We start from the raw sequence: 19,445 nt of genomic DNA, 5'->3' as shown, positions 1-19,445 counted from the left end.
ATTTAAATGTAATTTTAACTGAAGCAGATTTTAATGAAACTAATCAAAACTGCCTGAAGACGACTGCTGAAACTCAGTTGAAAGTACTTGCACAAAAACAATCAAAAGAAAAAATAGATAGACGAAGATAACTATGGAACTTTCTTGCACAGATTTGACCGAGAAATAAGAACGACAATTCGAAAAATTGAAAAATTACAAAAAAAGCTCATTAAGCACAAACACTCCATACTATTTACTCATACTTGTCTGGATGAGAACATGCTGTCTAAATACACAATATATATATATATGTATATATATATATATATATATATATAGAGAGAGAGAGAGAGAGAGAGAGAGAGAGAGAAAGCATTTTAAAGTTACAGTAATATTTACAATGTTTTATGAAGTTATATATGCTCTGAAGTGTAAATTCATTTTTATTGAACTTGAGCTGTGGCAATTTAGAATAACTTTATTGAATGCATACATTATAAGTATATATTTCTTTACAAACGTGTATATATATATATATATATATATATATATATATATATATATATATTAAATGTTTATATGTGATTGTTTTCGTAAAGCACACATTTTTATATGAAATTTTTTGTAAATCATTGATCAGACCTAAGTATTCCATATATGGTTATTAAACAAATGCTATCAATGATAAAAATTATTTGAAAGATAAAAACTATCAAAAAGATTATTCTATTCAGAAGATTGTATGAGACATGACACATATGTAAACAGATAAACACAAAACATCTATGACAACATTTATTTATTTCTTGTAATTTAGCATTAATTATAATCATCTACAGATTAGCAACAACACAACTCTTCAGTGTGGCTAGACTAGCACCCATCCCAAGCCAATCATCTACTTGATAGCCGGCAGTTTTACTCACTGAGCTATGCGATCAGCACTAGTGAATATCTACAATGTTTTTATATAAACATTAACTGTCACTTTTAAAGCACTCCATTCGTTTATTTACAAACAAAGAGCTTTGCACTACGCTAAATAGCAGGCAATATAATTTAATGAAGGTGTTCTACCAAAGAAGCTCGTGTATATAGTCAGCCACAGACAGTTTCACTGTATCACAGCTTTTCAGTGCATCTAGACTCATACAGACTGTTTGCAAAAATCGATGTTATAACTATGGAATTATGTTCTATACGTGTAAATAATGAAAATGTTCCCATGAACATGCATCCCCAAACACTTGGTTTGCGAGTTATGTCATTGAAATAAATATCGATCAACATTCTTTATTGTAAACACTTAACATGTGCTGTAGTGCACTTTTATTTTTAATTATGCGATAGATAAACACTATCCCTTTGACAAGATCACATGTAAAATAAGCCTGGGCCTGGTATTGCTACATGTACTAACAAAACCATGAAAAAATAATGTCCAATAAATAAATTTAAAAAAAAACTCAGAAGAAAGGCTAAAAACACAAAGACCCTACCATCATGATCAGCAGAGGCTCCTTTCATAACCGACATGAACGAATGTTGGTCTTTATTATTTCAAGTAGCAAAATAGAACAGATAAAATACAGGTAAATAAATATGATCAGTGCAAATCAAAGATCATGCAGAAGAAGGAATGAACTGCAAAGAAAATTGAACCCGTAATGAACTTTTATTGCAACAGCACCTCCTCCTCAGACACTTGTAGAGAAGCTTGTTTACACATAAAGAACGTAATTCCAGATGTTATACCATCGGTTTTCCAAACACCTTCGATGTTGTGTTTGGTGACCCGGAGGTAGAGGCTAAGCAAGAGCCAAAGGTGGCTTTGTGGCTGGGTTTGAAACTCGCTATTGGCAAGAATTGTCATCCTACACTGATGATTGCGTAAGCATGAAACACTAGTGTCTTTAAGTATAAAAATAATTATTATTATTTAATTATATATATGTATATATGAGAAATTGAAAAAATGAAAATCAAAATTTACATTATTTATTAGTTTATCAGCAAATAATATAATCAAACTAAAAATATAAAATGTTTTCCATTATTCCATGGAGTTTCAAAAATTCGTTGTTTTTTTTTTCTTCAGAGGGAATAACCACCAAAATAAAAGTAAAGAATTACTAGTTAGCATAAATTTTAAAAAAACATTGAAAATTGTAAACAAAAGAATTTAAAATTCCTTTTATCACTGTAGGATTTGCTATAAAACATTGTTCAATTATATATGATTAAAATGGAAAAGAATGAAATGGACTCATATAAAATGATTTTATAGCTCGTCTATTATTAAAAGGCTTCATCAGAAATTGGTAAAATAAAATAATTTTCATATTGTTAAAAATGTCATGGACGTTTGAAAGAGTTGGAGAAGAAACAGAAGAAAAAGAAAAGTAAAGCTATTATTGTGTATTAGGCAAAAGTAATACAAATGTTGCAACTGTGTTCAGGAAGAGGTGTATATATATATATATATATATATATATATATATATATATATACTTTTTATGTTATTTGAGCTCCAATAAAAAGATGCTTCAACATATTGGTTTTTCCAGAGCTAAGAGTTAAAGTTACCCTCAACATAGTAGAAAACGTTATTTTATTTATTTATTTTTTTTAAATATTATCTTCAAATTTTAAAATATTTTGTTTCTTCCTATTTCCTTTTCTTTTCATTCTTCTTCCTCTAATTTACAGACCATATTTAGACGAAGCAATCAGAATTCATAGTTGTATCAATTCACCAGATATTACTGATGTAAATAGCACAAAGTACTAAATGGGACAGATACATTGCTACTGTCATCAAATTTGAGAAGTATGAGTAGCTTAAATGCGAAAGAACAACAATCAGCTAAAATATAATTCTTAAAAAAACCAATACAATTCCATTATATATACAACCTATTTTGGCTTATTTGTTTATTAGTTCTTTGATATTTTAGATATTTTAGAATTTTTCGTAGGACATTATATGATCAGTGTTTTCTTTGTCTTAATGGAACATAAGTTATTATGAAATTCTACCAAGGAGTTGACTTTTTAAATAGTCGATATGAAAGATCAATTAACTGTAAACATAAACATAGATTAAATTCTTTAAACATGTATATTTAAATAATCCACAAAATTTTCTCTATTTCTGACATCTAAAATTAATTCGCTTGTTTGTTAATCTTGACATTAAAAATCCTGCTTTAACACAATTTCTGCAAAACATGCAGCTTAATGAATTAATGATGCTCTTTGAAAGCCAGTGCAATTTTAAAGCAAGAAAAATTCCAATAATTTCACCAACTTTTTTTGTATACAAAAAATTTGGTGAAATTATTGGAATTTATATTATTTTTAATCATTAACTTTAATTGTAAAATAAATTTCATTAATTTTTTTACTTAAAGATTTTCCTCTTTGACATAACTTTGACAACTGTCAATTCTAAATTATCAGAAAGAAATCAATATTGAATTTCAATTGTAAAATCCATGTTTGATCAAACCGAATGTTTATAAATATTTTTAGAGATTTCAATGAGTAAATTAAAATTGCTCCTAATTGTTATTTAATTTTCATTTGTTTTGTGTTTTGTTTGTGTTATATTGCATGTTTTCATCGGTTGCATTATTTATTTGTTGCATTAAGTGAATATTTCACATTATTTTTCTACATTTCTCAATGTTTTTTTTTTCCAGCATGATTTTTAGATGTTCTTCAAATTTATTTCAGATTTTTTTTATGTTACCATAAATGATTTTCAGCTTTTTTAAAAAATATTTTTCTTAGCATACTTTGTACACTGTAGATTATTTTGTTATCATATTGGTCGTTATTTTCATAGAGTTACGGCTGATGTAATCACTAACCCTCTTCAGATGCGTCTTTGTGAACTTTGAGATCTTTATGTTCAACTTGGGAACCAATCAGGAATTTTGAACTGGAGGCTTTAGAGTAATAGATTGTTCTTGTTTCGTCAGCCATAATCCAATAAAAGTGTTAATTATTATGTTAGTCTTAATTATTATCGCTTATAGTAAGGATTGAACCTTTAACATTCATAAGACTGTCACTTAGAAGTGATCGCTAATTAACACCTTTAACCATTTTGGAACAGGTTCATTTTATACACTGCATTGATACCGGGGACTTATGAATATCCCCCTATCTCCAAATCTGGGCTCCTCTCTAAAGGACTATTCTTTGTAAACAATGTTTTAATTTCTTTTAATCTGAAAAGAACAGAGAAATTTACGATTCTAATTAAATTTTAAGTTTTTATTCAATAAGTTATATCTTTTCTGACAAATACAAGTTTTCCAGATTAAGATAATAGCAAAATCTACAAAAGAATCAAAGTTAGGTGAATATCAAGTTTAAGATTTGGTGTACATTTTTAATGTTTTTCACAATTAAAAGCTACTTTATGTAATATTTTGTAATAGCATTGTAAGTAAAGCCGAGGGGGAATAAGAAGGCCTCGAGAACACTTCTAAAATCATCTGTGGAAGTATTTTAAGCAAGCTTGAGTATATGTCAGTGGGGCGGTCAAATGTAAGGAACATCAGCTCTGTTTGTACACTTTTTTTGTTTTGTGTCGGGCGGGGGGGGGAGTAAACAATGCTACTTTTGAGTAAAAGATAGATATTTTTTTTAATCAGCATGGTACGACATCTTTTGACCAGCTTGATTTTGTTTTCAAAATTTCTAAATTCAGTTACTCACAGGAGTGACTGCATGAAGCTTGACCAGATTCATAAGTGAACGTGATGCTATGGAATTGGCTGGATTCGAACCTAGCACACTCACTTCTTTAGTTCACATTGTTATCCATTTCACCACAAACACCTCTCGCTTTTGAGTCAATAAAAGATGATAATCATTATGCAAATCATGTATAAAAAGTAAAATGAGCCTTTTCGGTGGGGGTTCTCACGTCGGTTAGATTCCGGGAGAAGTTTTTGCATACTTCCTAGATTGTAATATCTAAGATTCGCAAATAGACATCGTCTCTATCTTTTTTTGATCAGGTTTTAAAAACTTCTCTCATTTCGAGTGTTTATTTGTCTTTTTCGTATAAATAAAGAAAAAAACTAATCGAACGCAACCGTTAACTCCCAGCCTTTGCCCGGATAGTATCTGTTCTGTAATTGGTCCTTGATCAATGTAGGAGAAACCCTTCATACTGAGACAATTACTATTTATTTGGATACTGCCAGAGTGGCCCCTTTTTGGGGGGAGCTGTTTTTCCCCTACATTAAAAACGATATTCATGAGAGGTTTAAAAGTGTTTAAAAGCAACACCATTTCTGCAAGTCATCTTTTTGATTGACTACATTAAATTTCTGGTCACGTCATGGTGTAAGGGTAAGACGTCAGGTTTTCTTTCACTTTTTTTCCGCCTTCACATCACGGGTTCGAGCCTGCCTACTACCACTTTTTTTTTTTTGTACTACACACACCTTGAAACACCTGGGAAATGCTGGGCACCCCTGCTAGTAGTTTATATAAAAGTTGGATCATACTAAATCAACAGTAAAAGCAAAGATAATTTTTAATTAAACTTTGCAAACTTCCATTAATTGCCTTTTATTTAATTGTTTTTGCTCATTACTTTCAGTGTTTTTATCATATTGCCACAGAAACGTATGGAATGCTTCAGAATTCTTTTATGAATCAAGTATCAGTTATTGAGTGGCATAAGAGATTCAAGAAAGGCAGAGTAAAATTTTAGTTATTTATTGGCAGAGTTTTATGTGTAAAACTCTGCCAATAAATAACTAAAATAAATTTTACTCTAATTTTTTATTAATCATGATTAAGACGATGTCCCACTATTTAGGCATCAGGTATGATTTAAACGAATGTGATTCACGATAACTATGGGGTGCCTTCAATAAGTTTCCAGACTTTTTTGTATGGGCACTTTTATTGATATTACACACATGAAACTCTAGTCCCCTTCAATGGAATCTTTTTCGGCTGCAATGCACTTGTTGTATCATTCCAACAATTTCTGAAAGGCCTCATGGAAGTCCTCTTGTCAGCATGCCAATGATCCTCGTCACAGCCTCTGTCATCTCCTCAATTATCTCATAACAACAGCCTCTAAGGTTTTCCTTCAGCTTAGGGAATTACCAAAAGTCACAGGGACCAAGGTCTGGACAATAGGGAGGGCGAGGAACTGTCTTGATGGCCATATCTTAGTCAAATAGTCTGTGATAAGGATGGAATTGTGTACCGGTGCATTGTCGTAGTGGAAATGCCATTGACCCGATTTGAACAGTGCTGGCCTTATAGCAGTAGATCCAGCTTTCATCGTAGGTCACCAGAGCATCAAGAACTGCAGGATCTGAGTTGATCAGCTCAACCATCTCCCTGTTGTCATGACAACGTTTTTCTTTCTGATCTTCTCTGAGCACCTTTATGACAAACTCTGCGCAAATCTTCCGCATCTTCAGTTCCTCGCAAATAATTGTGTGTACAGTTCCCACACTGACATCAAACTTTGCACTTATTGCCTCTATAGACACATGACGGTCTTATCCATGAAATTCTTTATTTGGCCAATCAACTCTGGTGTTCTGTGAATCTCTTATGCCACTCAATAACTGATACTTGATTCAGAAAAGAATTCTGAAGTATTCCATACATTTCTGTCGCATTTTTTTTCCAAGCTTAAAACAGAATTTTATTGCACATCATTCTTTAAAATATCCTCACATCCACATTGCATCTTGAAAATTTGCCAGCTGTGACAATTAGTCTTTAGTAGGGTGTATTCCAATTCCTGCTGTAGCTGTTTCATCTGAAATCATAAAAATGGTCAGTCATCTCATAAGATGTATAGAAATAACATACTGAATTTTCAAGAGTTTATGACAATTTTAAATGGCTGTACAAAAAAGTCTGGAAACTTATTAAAGGCACCTCATGCTTCTCTTTGAAACAAAAATCATACACTCTGCACAGCTGTGACGTCTTCAATTTTCTAATCAAGTTATCTTTTAAAAAAATCATTCAGAAACTAAGCGGTCAATTATAGTAAACGGCTACTCAAAGGTTCCCTTTTCATTAGCTACTATACCAAAGTGTAGGGGAGAGCACCACTCCATTCCCAGGATTACTGAACTTGCTCTTGATCCTCCCTTTATAATACTGAGTGTATAGCCAAGAAACATCAAGTGCAATTTTTATAAGTCTTTAGTGTAACTCAACTGAAGATTGAACTGTAATCTTCCGGCCTCCAACTCCACCAGAAACACTTATTTATTATTATTTATCTACTAATCATCTTGTTATCACCTATTGCAGGGGGTAAAGAAATCTTGATTGAAGTACCTATTTACTTGCCTCCTAAGAGTTAGACACAAGATCAGTTTTTAATGTGGAGAAAATCCAGCTCTCCCAAAAGAGGCACTCTATATAGCAACAAAAATAAAAATTGTCTCCGTCAAGAAGGGTTTCTCTTCCGCTGACCGAGGACTGAAAAAGTGAAGTGTAGTATCAGAACAGATACTACACTTTGCTCCTAGCCAAAAGGCTAAGTATTGATTGAAGTAATTGATGTTTTTAATTTATATCTAATGTTATTAAAGTTTGTCTCTTCATCAAAACTAAGAGCCACTCGAGGATAGGAGTTAATGACTTATGAGGACAAATGTTTATTGATATTAGATTTAAAGACGGCTATGTTGCAGTTTGATGGAAAGCTACTCCGTGATAATATGTTCCACAGATGAGAAGCTTTAGAAAAAAAAAAAAACTCTGTTCATGGAAATTCTGTTTGATGCAAGAAGAAAGAAAGGAAATTTTTTTTGCTGTTGGTGTGAGATGTACAAGGTTTTGCTGTGAAAGTTTTACACGGAGGAACCAGAGATTGAAGCTCATCAAACACTTTGAAGATAAATATTGCTTCCCTGGAAACTACAACATGGTTCTCTTCAAATCCAATAGTAACAAATAATTGTTATAAACCGTTCTCATAATATTCGTCATTCAACTGACAATTTATCGATATGTACAAACACATGATGTAAATTATCAGGAAAGAGAGAATCAGTCTTTCACAGTGATTGAATCAACATGGTGAGATGGGCAAATGAAATATAAAGCTAAGAGATGGATGACTTGTTTAGTTAATTATAAATTAGATCTATTTGTATTATTATTTATCGGACTACTGTTCACATCTTGAGTGTGATTTTCACGTTTCGGTCGATATAACCTCCAACCTTCTTCAGGTGTATCTTGTCCAACTCTGGAATGTGGATGGAATTTCGAGCAGTACCATTTATTTACTTCACGGGTGTAGCGTGCTCTTGTTCCATCAACCATGACTGGATAGAGGTCCTAAGTAACTCGCAAATGTATTTTTTAGTTGCTCACACTGAGGATTGAACCTTCAACCTTCAGGAGAATATCACTTTTACAATTGATTTTTGCCAGTACTCTAACCACTGCGTCACGGGTCCTTGTGCAAGAAGAAGGTCGGAGGTTATATCGACCAAAACATTGTGAAAATCACACTCAAGATGAGAACAGTAGTCTGATAAATAATGATACAAATAACCAATCCTCATCTCAAAAATTCAGAAACGTCAAATTAGAACTAATTAGAACAATTAAAACAATTTTTTTCCAGCATAACTCAATACCAGAACTAAAGTATATCCGCATATATTTTGTGTTATTCAAGTGTTGTAGAGTTGGAATTTAAGTTGTGATGATGCGTGTCATAGATAGCCATTTTATAGTAGCGTCACTACATCTGTGTTCATTTAGATTGATACTCTATGGCTGACTGAGATAGCTTTCGTATATTTATATCAGATCTACCTGTGTTCCATGTTTAAAAAGAATGTGTCCCCTATTGTATCAGACCTGACAGAATTGTTAATTGTAAGTATAGACCGTTTCATACCCTCTAAAAAATTTCAGCAAAAACCTAACAGCCAACCATGGTTCTCTCCAGAATGTGCTGCTGCCATTGCGCACAGAAATCAATTTTTGCCATTGCTTCTAATGTAATGTACTGACACTACACCCGCCTTCAGGACTGCCAGCAACCACTGTAAAAGAGTAATAAAGAATGCAAGAGAGTTGTATCCTCAGTCCGTCAAGTCCAAAGTAGCTGAGAAGTGGCTTAGTTCCCACCAGTTTTGGCAAATAACAAACAGGGTTCTGACCAAAAGTGTATGCTCTATCCCAACGATCATTAATGGACCCGATGTAATCTCATCACTATTGGACAAAGCCAAACTCTTTGCCAAGAACTTTGCAGCTAATTCTACCCTATGCCATCAGGGTCGTCGATCCCTCATATTTCCTCCTGTGTCTGAAAACATGCTATGTGACATACAAATATCTGTGCATGATGTTACGAATCTAATCCTTGATTCCAATAGAGCAACTGGCCCTGACGGCATTCCAATTATAGTGCTCAAAAAGCTTCAACCAGAACTAACTCTTATACTTACAAAGCTGTTTAAGCATTGTCTTAAGGAGAATTGCTCCCCAACACCCTGGAAAACCTCATCAATATGCGCTGTATTTAAAAATTCAGGTGATAGGTCATCTCCCTCTAAGTACAGAATAATAAGTCTCCTGTGCGTCATGAGTAAGTAGCTGGAATCTGTGTTAAATAAAGAAGTAGTCAACCACCTCAGCAAAAATAAACTCCTCAGTGACATGCAATATGGTTTCCGCTCAGATGTGCTAACAGTTATATCTCATAGGATTAGTGAATCTCTCGAAGGATTCCTTTCTAGGTCAATTGCTCTTGACATATCAAAGATCTTTGATAGGGGTTTACTCCACAAGATCTTCAGCTATGGTATAGCTGGAAATGTTTTCTCAATTATTAAATCATTTCTTTCAGATAAGAGTAGTGGTGGATAGGCAGAAATCAGAAGCTCACGGTATTAATGCTGGAGTCCCTCAGGGGTCCATCCTGGGTCCAACTTTCTTCCTGATCTCCAGCCCTGTCGGTGGGGCATTAGAATACGCCGACTGCCCCCCTGCAGAGGGTAAAAGTCCCTCAATGGGGGTCCTGGATATGACCTTAAACTATATCCAGTGGTGAGGCCCCAGCTTGTGGGCTTTGGGGAGTGTGGAGCCACCCTTTAATTACCATTGCTCCCAGGTCCACTCTGACCCGGAGTGGTAGTACTTGCTAGGGTTCCAACTATGGGTTAAATAGAAACCGACGTAAAAACAACAAATATATTCTATTAAAAATTTTTTTCTTCAAAATCTTTGGATTCTGCATTAAATAACCTGAAAAGGGTTGATATGCCATAAAACAAAAACAACCAACCAATCCTGATCTCCAATGATTTTCCAAATCACATCCTAAGATCATTCATAGATATTTATGGTGATAACACTGCCATCTATGGCAACACTTCAAAGGCCATAAATGATCAAGTTCTCTCTGATTATCTCTCCTCTGATCCTGAACATGTGATGCAATGGGGAAAAAGGTGGCTGATTAAATCTAATGCATTGAAAACCAAGCTTCTATCTTTACATCATCGATGCTCTGATCCCCATCTGGCATCAATTGAAATTAATGGCTCTCATCTTGGGAAGGCTCCATGTTTTGACAAGCTTCTGGGTCTGACCTTTACTCCTAATCTGAAATGGAACATGTACATCAAATTCATTGCCAAACTCGCTGGAAAAGTGGTAGGGTCATTCTACTGCTGCAGTAGATATCTCACTACTCATGCAATTCTTTACCTGTATAAGGGCCAAGTACATCCTAGGATGGAGTACTGTTGCTACATCTGAGCAGGAGCTGCTAGAAGCAGCTTATCTTGCCTTGACAAAGTTCAAAATAAACTTTGTAGCCTAGTGGAGGATACCCTTTTTTTCCCCCTGCAACCTCTTTCCCACAGAAGAGACGTTGCAAACCTGTCTCTGCTTTATCATTGTTTTCATCTGAGCTCCAACCTATGATCTCCCTTTGCCAAGCTTTCACAAAAACACTCGTCTAATTGAAAACACTATCAATAATTTCCCCCACTCTTTATCTATGCCTAAACCTAAACGTAAATTCCATAAACAAAGCTTCTTTCTTAGAACTGCACGCCTGTGGAACTCTTTCATTTTCCTGCTTTCCAGCTGACTACAATATGATCGTCTTCAAGTCCAATGTGAACAAGTTCTTGATGAGCCGTCCCCTTCAGTAATCCAATTTACAAAATTTCCACTACTAATGATTACTACAATATTGTCCCATTGACTACCGTACACACATTAACCCTTATCCTCGAGTGGCCCCTGGGTCTTGATAAGTGACGACTTCCATGTAAAAAAAAAAAAAAAAAAATCTGTCTAGCCCTGTTTAAGATGAAAAAGAAAAGAGTTAACCGGGTTTCAGTTAACATGGCAAACATCGTTTCTATAATTTATATCAACTTTAACAGTTTCATCAACACAAGTTGGTTCGGTCGGCATCCATTACTATTGGAATAGAATTTAGTCTCGTCTTTCATCCAAGTCATGGTGAGAGACGAGCCAGAAAATATACTCCCCAAAATTAATACTATAACTTTAGTCATGTAGGCTCTATTTTCCATGCACAGTTTTCATCTGTAAAGTATCTGGCTGATCTAAAGGGTCAAAATTAAAAAAAAAAAGATTTCTTTCCATAAAAACAATAAAATTTTAGTGAATAGATATTACAAATCATCTATAATATAAATCTTACCTGTCTGTTTAATGTATGTATGTTTGTATTTCTGCCTAAAACTTTCGAGAGAGGCGACGGATTTTCATAGGATTGGTATCGTTTTGAAGTTCGACCCTTTGGACGACAAATATCGAAAAATTGGCTAAAAACATTAATTCCTTCACTCTCAACTGGACACTTTTCTACAGAGAGAGGTCGCTTTTTTCGCCGATATTTTCGAAAGTCATTGCCTTTTTTCAATTTTCTAGCCTCAGTTTAAATCTACGTCACTTCCAGTTTGGCGATAGGCGCAACAGCGAACACACTACAATTTTTCTTTTCACGTTCTTTTCCTCCTTTGTGGTACGGGTTCGAGCCTGCCTACCTACTACAATTTTTTTTTTTTCCACGTTCTTTTCCTCCTTTGTGGTACGGGTTCGAGCCTGCCTACCTACTACAACTTTTTTTTGCTCAACACACACCTCCAAACATCTGGGCAACGCCGGGCACCCAGGCTAGTCTATAATATAAATATCACCTGTCTGTTTAAATGTATGTATATTTGTATGTCTGCCTATTTTCACGAGATTGATATCGTTTTGAAGCTCAGCTCTCTGGATGACAAATATCGAAAAATTGGCAAAAAACATTAATTCCTTCATCCTCAACTGGACACTTTTCAACAGGGAGAGGTCACTGTTTTCGCCGAAATTTTCGAAAGTCATCCCCTCTTTTCGATTGACTAGCCTTAATTTAAACCTTTGTTACTTCCTGTTTGGCGATGGGTGCAACAGCAAAGATGTCACTTTTTTTTTTTTTCACATTCTTTTCCTCCTTCGCAGAACAGGTTTGAGCCTTCGTGCCTGCCTACTACCACTTTTTTTATTTTGTTTTTTGCCCAACACACACCTCCAAACACCCAGGCAATGCCAGGCACCCAGGCTAGTCCTCATTAAAAGCAACAAAGCTTACATTCTCACACACACAGAGAAATTCTTAAGATGACTACATTAAATCTGTTTAGTAATGAAATCTAAGCATGACATACCAACGAAAATATTCTTTTTAAAGATAAGCATGACGGAGCAAATAAAATATACTATTGAACTAAAGTGTGACATATCAACAAAAATGCTGTTTTAAATTGAAGTATAACAAACCAATGAAAATTTCCTTTCAAACATAAGCATGACTAATCGACTTTTATCAAATTACTTGGACGCTTCTACATAAGATATATCATTCAATCTGTTTACTTAGCAAAGAAAACACATGCATGGAAAAACGAATGATGTCATTTTTAATAGGTTCACATACACATCTACAAATAAATTTTGGTACTTGTACAGTTTAATCAAGACATCAAAAAAATGAAAATATTGGAAAAAAAGTTATGTTGTACGTATTCGTTTTGGAATGAAGTTCTCTGGGGGAAAAAATGTCACTTAATTTGATCAAGTAGTTCTTTTTTTTTTTTTTTTTTTACAGCGAAGAACAATTTATGATACCGATCAAAAGGTAGCCATGTTTCAATTTTTAGGAAGAAAAGCATGGGGAGTGGGGGTCAGTGCTTTAGACTGAGTTATCTCCCCGTGGCATGTTCTAAAAATCCAAACATTGCTACCTTCAGCGTGCTGTCATAAAAATGTGTTTTTCCACTGTAAAAAAAAAACAAAAAAAACTACTTGACAAATTAAATGAAATTTGTTTTGGAAAACTTCATTCCATAACGAGTACATACAATATAACTTTTTTTTTTTCAATATTTTCAGTTTTTAATGTCTTGATTAAACTGTATAATTACCGAAACTTTTATAAAAACTTCAAATATTTTCAGGAGATGAATTCCTCAAATTTTTTAGGTGGGGGGGACTTTTTTAAAACATCAGAACATTCCCAAGAAACCTGAATCATTACAAGAATGATTTCTTTTATACTTGGAAATTATTTGACGAACCTTGTATCGTTTCAATCTGAAAAGTATTATTTGCTACAATTAATATATTTAATCTATGAAGATTATGTGCAATAGGATTTCTTTTATCCAATATTCTATGAGGTTTGATGAAATATATTATTTGAAAGTCGCCATCAGCAATTTACTAATGCTATAGTGTAAATCACAGAACCGAAGCATTAACTATTTTAATTAGAGAGTAATATCGTCTCCAAGACATTTTCAACGTAATTAATCTTCAACAGTTAATTACCTTTTTATTTTGCTTGAGATTTTTAAAAATAATTTTTTTATTACTTTTTTGAAATGTCAAAATGAAAATTTAAACAAATGACATCGTTTCAGTATTTTATTTTGCTTTTTTTTTTATCTTCTGGCAAAATTGTAATACAAATTGATTTATTTTTTACTGTTTATTGCATTTCAGAATTTATTTTCCAGTAAAAAACTTTAGCAATCCTATAATACATTAGCATTTTCTATTTCCCACCATTTTTATCAGTTTCACTTTTCTTTGTTTTTTTTTTTTTGTTTTTAAAATCATTTTTTTTTTTTTAACATTTTATTTTGAGAATATATTCTTTAACAAATCACAACAGAAAAAGAAATAAGGAAATGGTGTGACGTGGTCCCTGACCTTGGTAGGGTCATTTTGGACGATAAATGCATCTTTGGATATTGCCAAGAACCATACTGACATTTAATATATAAAAGGCACCCCCGCTAGTTTAATATAAACTGGGTATAAAAGATATATTTTAGCAAAGAAATAAAATGAACCTATACATATAAGGTCATGCATATGAAATGGAAATAAATGAAGCATTAAGAGAATAGAAGGGTCACCAGTTAGCAAGTGCTAACTAAAATGTAAACAGAATTTTGTAAATTAAAAATTGAGAAAAACGATATTTTAGAACAAAACAATTTTATACAAGAGATAAGAATATAAAAGTTACTTTTAATCATGAAAATGTTCATTTATACAAACTCAAGGATAAACGTTAATGAATGTAAGGTGAAAATGTTGTAATCGTTCATGGTCTAGATTGGGTAGAATTTGGATTATTTATGGGGATGGCTCAACAAGAACTTGTTTACATTGGACTTGAAAGCTACCATATTGTAATTGGCAGAGAAGCAAGCCAGTGGAAGAGTGTTCCACAGGCAGGCAATTCTAGGAATTAAGCTTTGTTCATGGAATCTGCATTTAGATTTAGGCACAGAGAGTAAGGGAAATCGTTGATAGTAGTTGTAGCTAGTCGAGTGTTTTTTTGTGAAAGTTTGACAAGGAGGGACCATAGATTGGAGCTCAGATAGAGCAGAGACATGCTTGCAACCTCTCTTCTGTGAGAAAGAGGTTGAAGGTAAAAGAAAAAGGCATCACCTACAAGGTTTCAAAGTTGGTTTTGAATTCTATCAAGGCAATATAGGGCACATTGAGCAGCTCCTACCCAGATGTGGCAACAATACTCCAGTAGTAAATATCTATTAAAACTTTCACACAAATCTGAAATGTCTGTATTTTCATAAAAAATTTCTATCTACTTTTTGTCTCTTTACATAAAACTAAATTAAATTAAATATCACGTACATTACCCACCCTTACTTCTAGCAGCTGCATTACAAAATTCATAATGATGTGTTAATTACTTCAAGAGTTATTAATATTTTTGCCGATTCTGTACTAAATTCCAGATTCCGATTTCTAAATATTTAAATATAAAAGTGTTATTTTGTCCCTATTACTGTAAAAATACATCTTAAATGTGCCTATGTTTTCTCAAGCGTAAAAACACACCTGTGAAGAGGGTGATCTAGACAGCTGGAAGTTTAAATCAATAAATATTTATTATTTTATTATTACTGCAAGCAGTGGAAGATGTTTCTTAAACCAAAATCAAATAAAAAAGATAATTTAAGGAATCGGTTTTGGCATCGGAAAATAGGGTAAAATTTTTCCAATTCTGATACCAATTCCGATACCTTAAAAGCTCTGATTTTTCCGATTCCAATTAATCGTCCCAACACTAATAGACATTTTTTCTCTTGTATTTCTTTGATTTTGCTCATATAATCTTTCATTTATACATGTCCTTTTTGTTCGTTGTTACATTGCATATTCTTTTATTCATATACTCCTCCTTTTTGTGTGTATATTTCTATGTTCCTTTATTCTTGTCTTTTCATTGGATACTACTTTTCTGAAACAATCCTTTATTCTTGCATCCCTGTATTCATTTGTTCTGACATTCGTTCATTCCCTAATTCAGTCATTCTCCATTTATATGTTTCTTAGTCATTTAATCCTTTATGGATGTATTGTACATTTTGAAATTCATGTTTATTTATTCCTTCATTCGTTAATTTGTTTGTTCATATATTCATTAATTCTTATATTATTTCAGGCTGACAAGATCTGTTATGCAGTATTGTGTGTCTTCTCTTATGTAGCAGCCGGGATCGAGAACGGCAAGTTAAGCAAGTCTCACTCGATGGAAAATCTTGCAAAGGAGGCTACAAGCAACAACAACAATCACAACAACACCGACACCTCAGTCTCTGTCGGTGCATCTTCCATGTCTGCAAGTCCCGTTATGGGGGCACGATCTTCCACCTCTTCCTCGTCATATTCCTCGTCAACATCTACATCTACCACATGTCCCTCAACCTCCACCATTACAATGCTGCCTCCTCAGGATGCAAGCAAGAGAGATACAACGGTTGTCTATTAGATGTGCACAGTTTTTGCTCTTTACTTTCCAAAACAGCTGTGCATCTCTTCATTGCATTCTAGAAATGCAGCAGAAAAATGAACATGCCAACTAACAAAATAACAAAAAGTTAAAACAGTTTTCTCTAACATGAAATGATGTTTTTTAATTTATCATAATTTGCCGCTTGGAAATTGTTACAAATTTTTGTTGACGTCACACATTCTGTCAGTGTCTTTTCATTGCTGACAGGTTTGTTGTTATTATAGTCTTTATCAAATGTGCGTTTAGACAGTTCAAGTCTGCGTCGTTCATATCAGAGACAGGAAATAGTCTCGGTCCAACCCTCTCTCCTTTCCCCTCTTCTCCCTTTGAAAAAATTGATTTCTTATTTTCTGCTTTTAAAAGTCTAAAAAAAAAATGTTAAAATACAAGAGAGATTTGCTTAATGGAAAATTACTGAAAAATGTTATATATATATTAAGATCATATATGTATTTTTATTTCTTTTCTTTCTTTGTTAATTCATTCATTCTCTCTCTCTCTCTCTCTCTGCCCCCCCCCCCAAGTTTGGATAATTATTCAGAATATCAAATTTTAAGAAATTTCTTTTTATCTTCCTGCTCAATTGTGTGCATGTACATTTTATATATAGTGCATGCAAAATTATATAAACACCAGAAAAATCCGATGTGGATTAAGGGACTGACTAAAAAATGATTAAATGGAAGGCTTAATATACTAAAAACATAAAATAAAAAAAAGTAGAATGAAACAAGAAATAAAAAAAACAATTAGCAAAAGTGATTTTCGATAGTGTTACCCCTTCCCCTCCTCATTCTAATATATTTGTCAAATGTACACATCCACCCTCTCCTCTTTTCACATTCAGTAAGTCAAACAGTCAACTTTAAGGAGACGATTAACAGCATTGAAACTTAAATTAATCTGTGTTGGTTTTTTTCTAATGTTTATATAATTCAACTTATGATAGCTCTACATATGTATTGAGCACTTTTGAAAAAATATTGGTTTTAAGTTCAATGCATTTGAACTTATAATTATCATTATTTAATATATATATAAGTGGCTTATATTAACGTACATTTTAAGCATTTATTATTGTTATGAAGTTTGATTTGAAAGGATTTTGAGTCTTATGAGTATGTAAAATCTTCTATCTTGAATCACACTTGTTATGATTCAAAGAAACTAATTTTTCATACAAGATATATAGTCACCCACACAGTTTCACTGAATTACAGCTCTTCAGTATTGGTAGACCAGCACCTATCCCAAGCTCAGGACTAAACCAGCAACCATGGAGTCGATAGGAGCTCTAACCAACAGGCCACATAACTGGCGCCGTTAGCAATAATATTTAACAATGCTTTATACAAACATTTACTGTCACTCTCACAGTGCTCTATTTGTTTATTTACAAAGAGCTTTGCATTATGCTAAAGTAGTAACAGGCAATATTGTAACCAAGAGTGCTCAATCTGAGAATGAGGGACTTTTTTTTATATAGTCATAGATATGAAATCATTGTGTACATTATGCAGGTGTATCACAACTCTTCCATGAATGCGTCCGTGAATGGGAAAGGGCATCAGATGTAGTTTTGACAAATTTCGAGGAGTATAACGATTTTAAAAGATGCAGTATCTTGGCAGCCAATAACTAGTGGAGGCAATGTCTTCCATGGTTTAGCAATTCCTATGGTCGTATGAGTTGCTAGTGTTCAGTATCAGTGATAGAACATTTGTAAGCATTGGCTAAACAATGCAGGTCTGGAGAATACAATATTAAGAAATGATTAATCATCCTGCACTCGTGTCTTCATGCATACAATCTTAAATCTACGTACACACATTTTATATATATATATATTGTATGCATTTTTAAAAGAAAAATTAGCCAGAGTGCTGAATTATCGAAATTAAAATCTAATATGTTTATTAATTGTGATATTTACATTTTGGATGTCGTCATACAAATGGTTTCCTTGCTAGTGCTTAACCTTGAGGTTATGCCCCATTTTTTTTTTTTAATACTTTTTTTAATACTATTTTGTGCATTCAGAAAATATGAATTTGTAATTCTACAGGTATGATGACATTCAAAAATGTAAATGTCTCTCTCTCTCTATATATATATATATACATGTACGCGTTTCTTTGAGTTAGTTAACTATTTGCCCAATATATGCTGTTGCAATGACAACCCCCCTTTTTTTTGCCTATTTTACTCAGTGTATTTCATTAAGTACTTTTGAGAATAACTTACAAATAGATCAAAATTAGTTGTCCCAACTCCAAGCAGCATCTTCTCAAAATTGCATTAAAGGAGAAAATTAAGATAAATCTTTGATGATAAAGGGGCCACAAAATAATGAAGGCTGAAAGAGTTTCAGCTATTCTTGTTTTTAACAATTCATACACAAGAGGCACTTGCACATTAAGCTGGGGCCCTTGTGCTGTACTTTGTTTTCTACGATCCATTTTGTCAATCTATGGTTTTTCGTAATCTTCATTTTCTGATCTTTTGATATTTCTAAAACAGAAACTGAAACACTTAATAAAAAGAAAGGCAACTGATGATAAAGTTGCCTTTTTTGGTTTCATGTTTTTTGCCTTCAGTTTGTTTTGGCTTTAAGTCTTTTTTTTTTCTATTGCAAAATTACAATTTGCTAATACCAAAAAAAAAAAAAAAAAAATTCAATCATTTTTTTATCTTAAAATCTTTCAACCGAAGACTAAAGTCATGAATTTAATTTGATAATCGCATAAACTAGAAATAATTTACAAATTTGATTGTCAAAAAGATGAATGTCTCTTTCTTAAAGATGTACTCGTTAACCTTTTAAAGAAATCATTTGCAAAATTATTTTATGTAATAATTGTATTTTTTTTTTATAAGATAATAAAAAAAATTCTGCATGTTACACATTTCTCATTTAGGGTGCCCCCCCCCCCAACCACTAAGAAACTAATGCCACCTATGGAATTGTTAATATAATTCATAATCCTTTCTGCAATATAACCATGTTTGGTACAAATATATTCAGCCTATGCCTGATCAGGGCATCAGTATCAGGGGCCCACTT

General features: G+C 33.2%; 1 protein-coding gene across 14 annotated transcripts in view; it reads left to right on the top strand.

Moving 5' to 3' along the window:
- The window catches only part of LOC145303656 (MAP kinase-activating death domain protein-like), a 602,561-nt gene extending 586,096 nt beyond the window's left edge, over positions 1–16,465 (top strand). For all 14 annotated transcript variants that reach the window (XR_013873756.1, XM_080145234.1, XM_080145231.1 and 11 more), the window contains one exon: positions 16,031–16,465. Coding sequence is in view for 10 of the 14 variants with exons in the window: in XM_080145234.1 (XP_080001360.1) it covers positions 16,031–16,357 (327 nt within the window). In the remaining 4 variants the exon portion in view is untranslated. The remainder of the gene's footprint in view (positions 1–16,030) is intronic.
- Positions 16,466–19,445: the final 2,980 nt, after the last annotated feature.

This window comes from Euprymna scolopes, chromosome 19, assembly GCF_053919585.1.
Source record: "Euprymna scolopes isolate OS-2025 chromosome 19, ASM5391958v1, whole genome shotgun sequence".
NCBI classification, from domain to species: Eukaryota; Metazoa; Mollusca; class Cephalopoda; order Sepiida; family Sepiolidae; genus Euprymna; species Euprymna scolopes.
The sequence above is the reverse complement of the archived record's forward strand: the minus strand, read 5'-3'. Positions and strand labels throughout refer to the sequence as shown.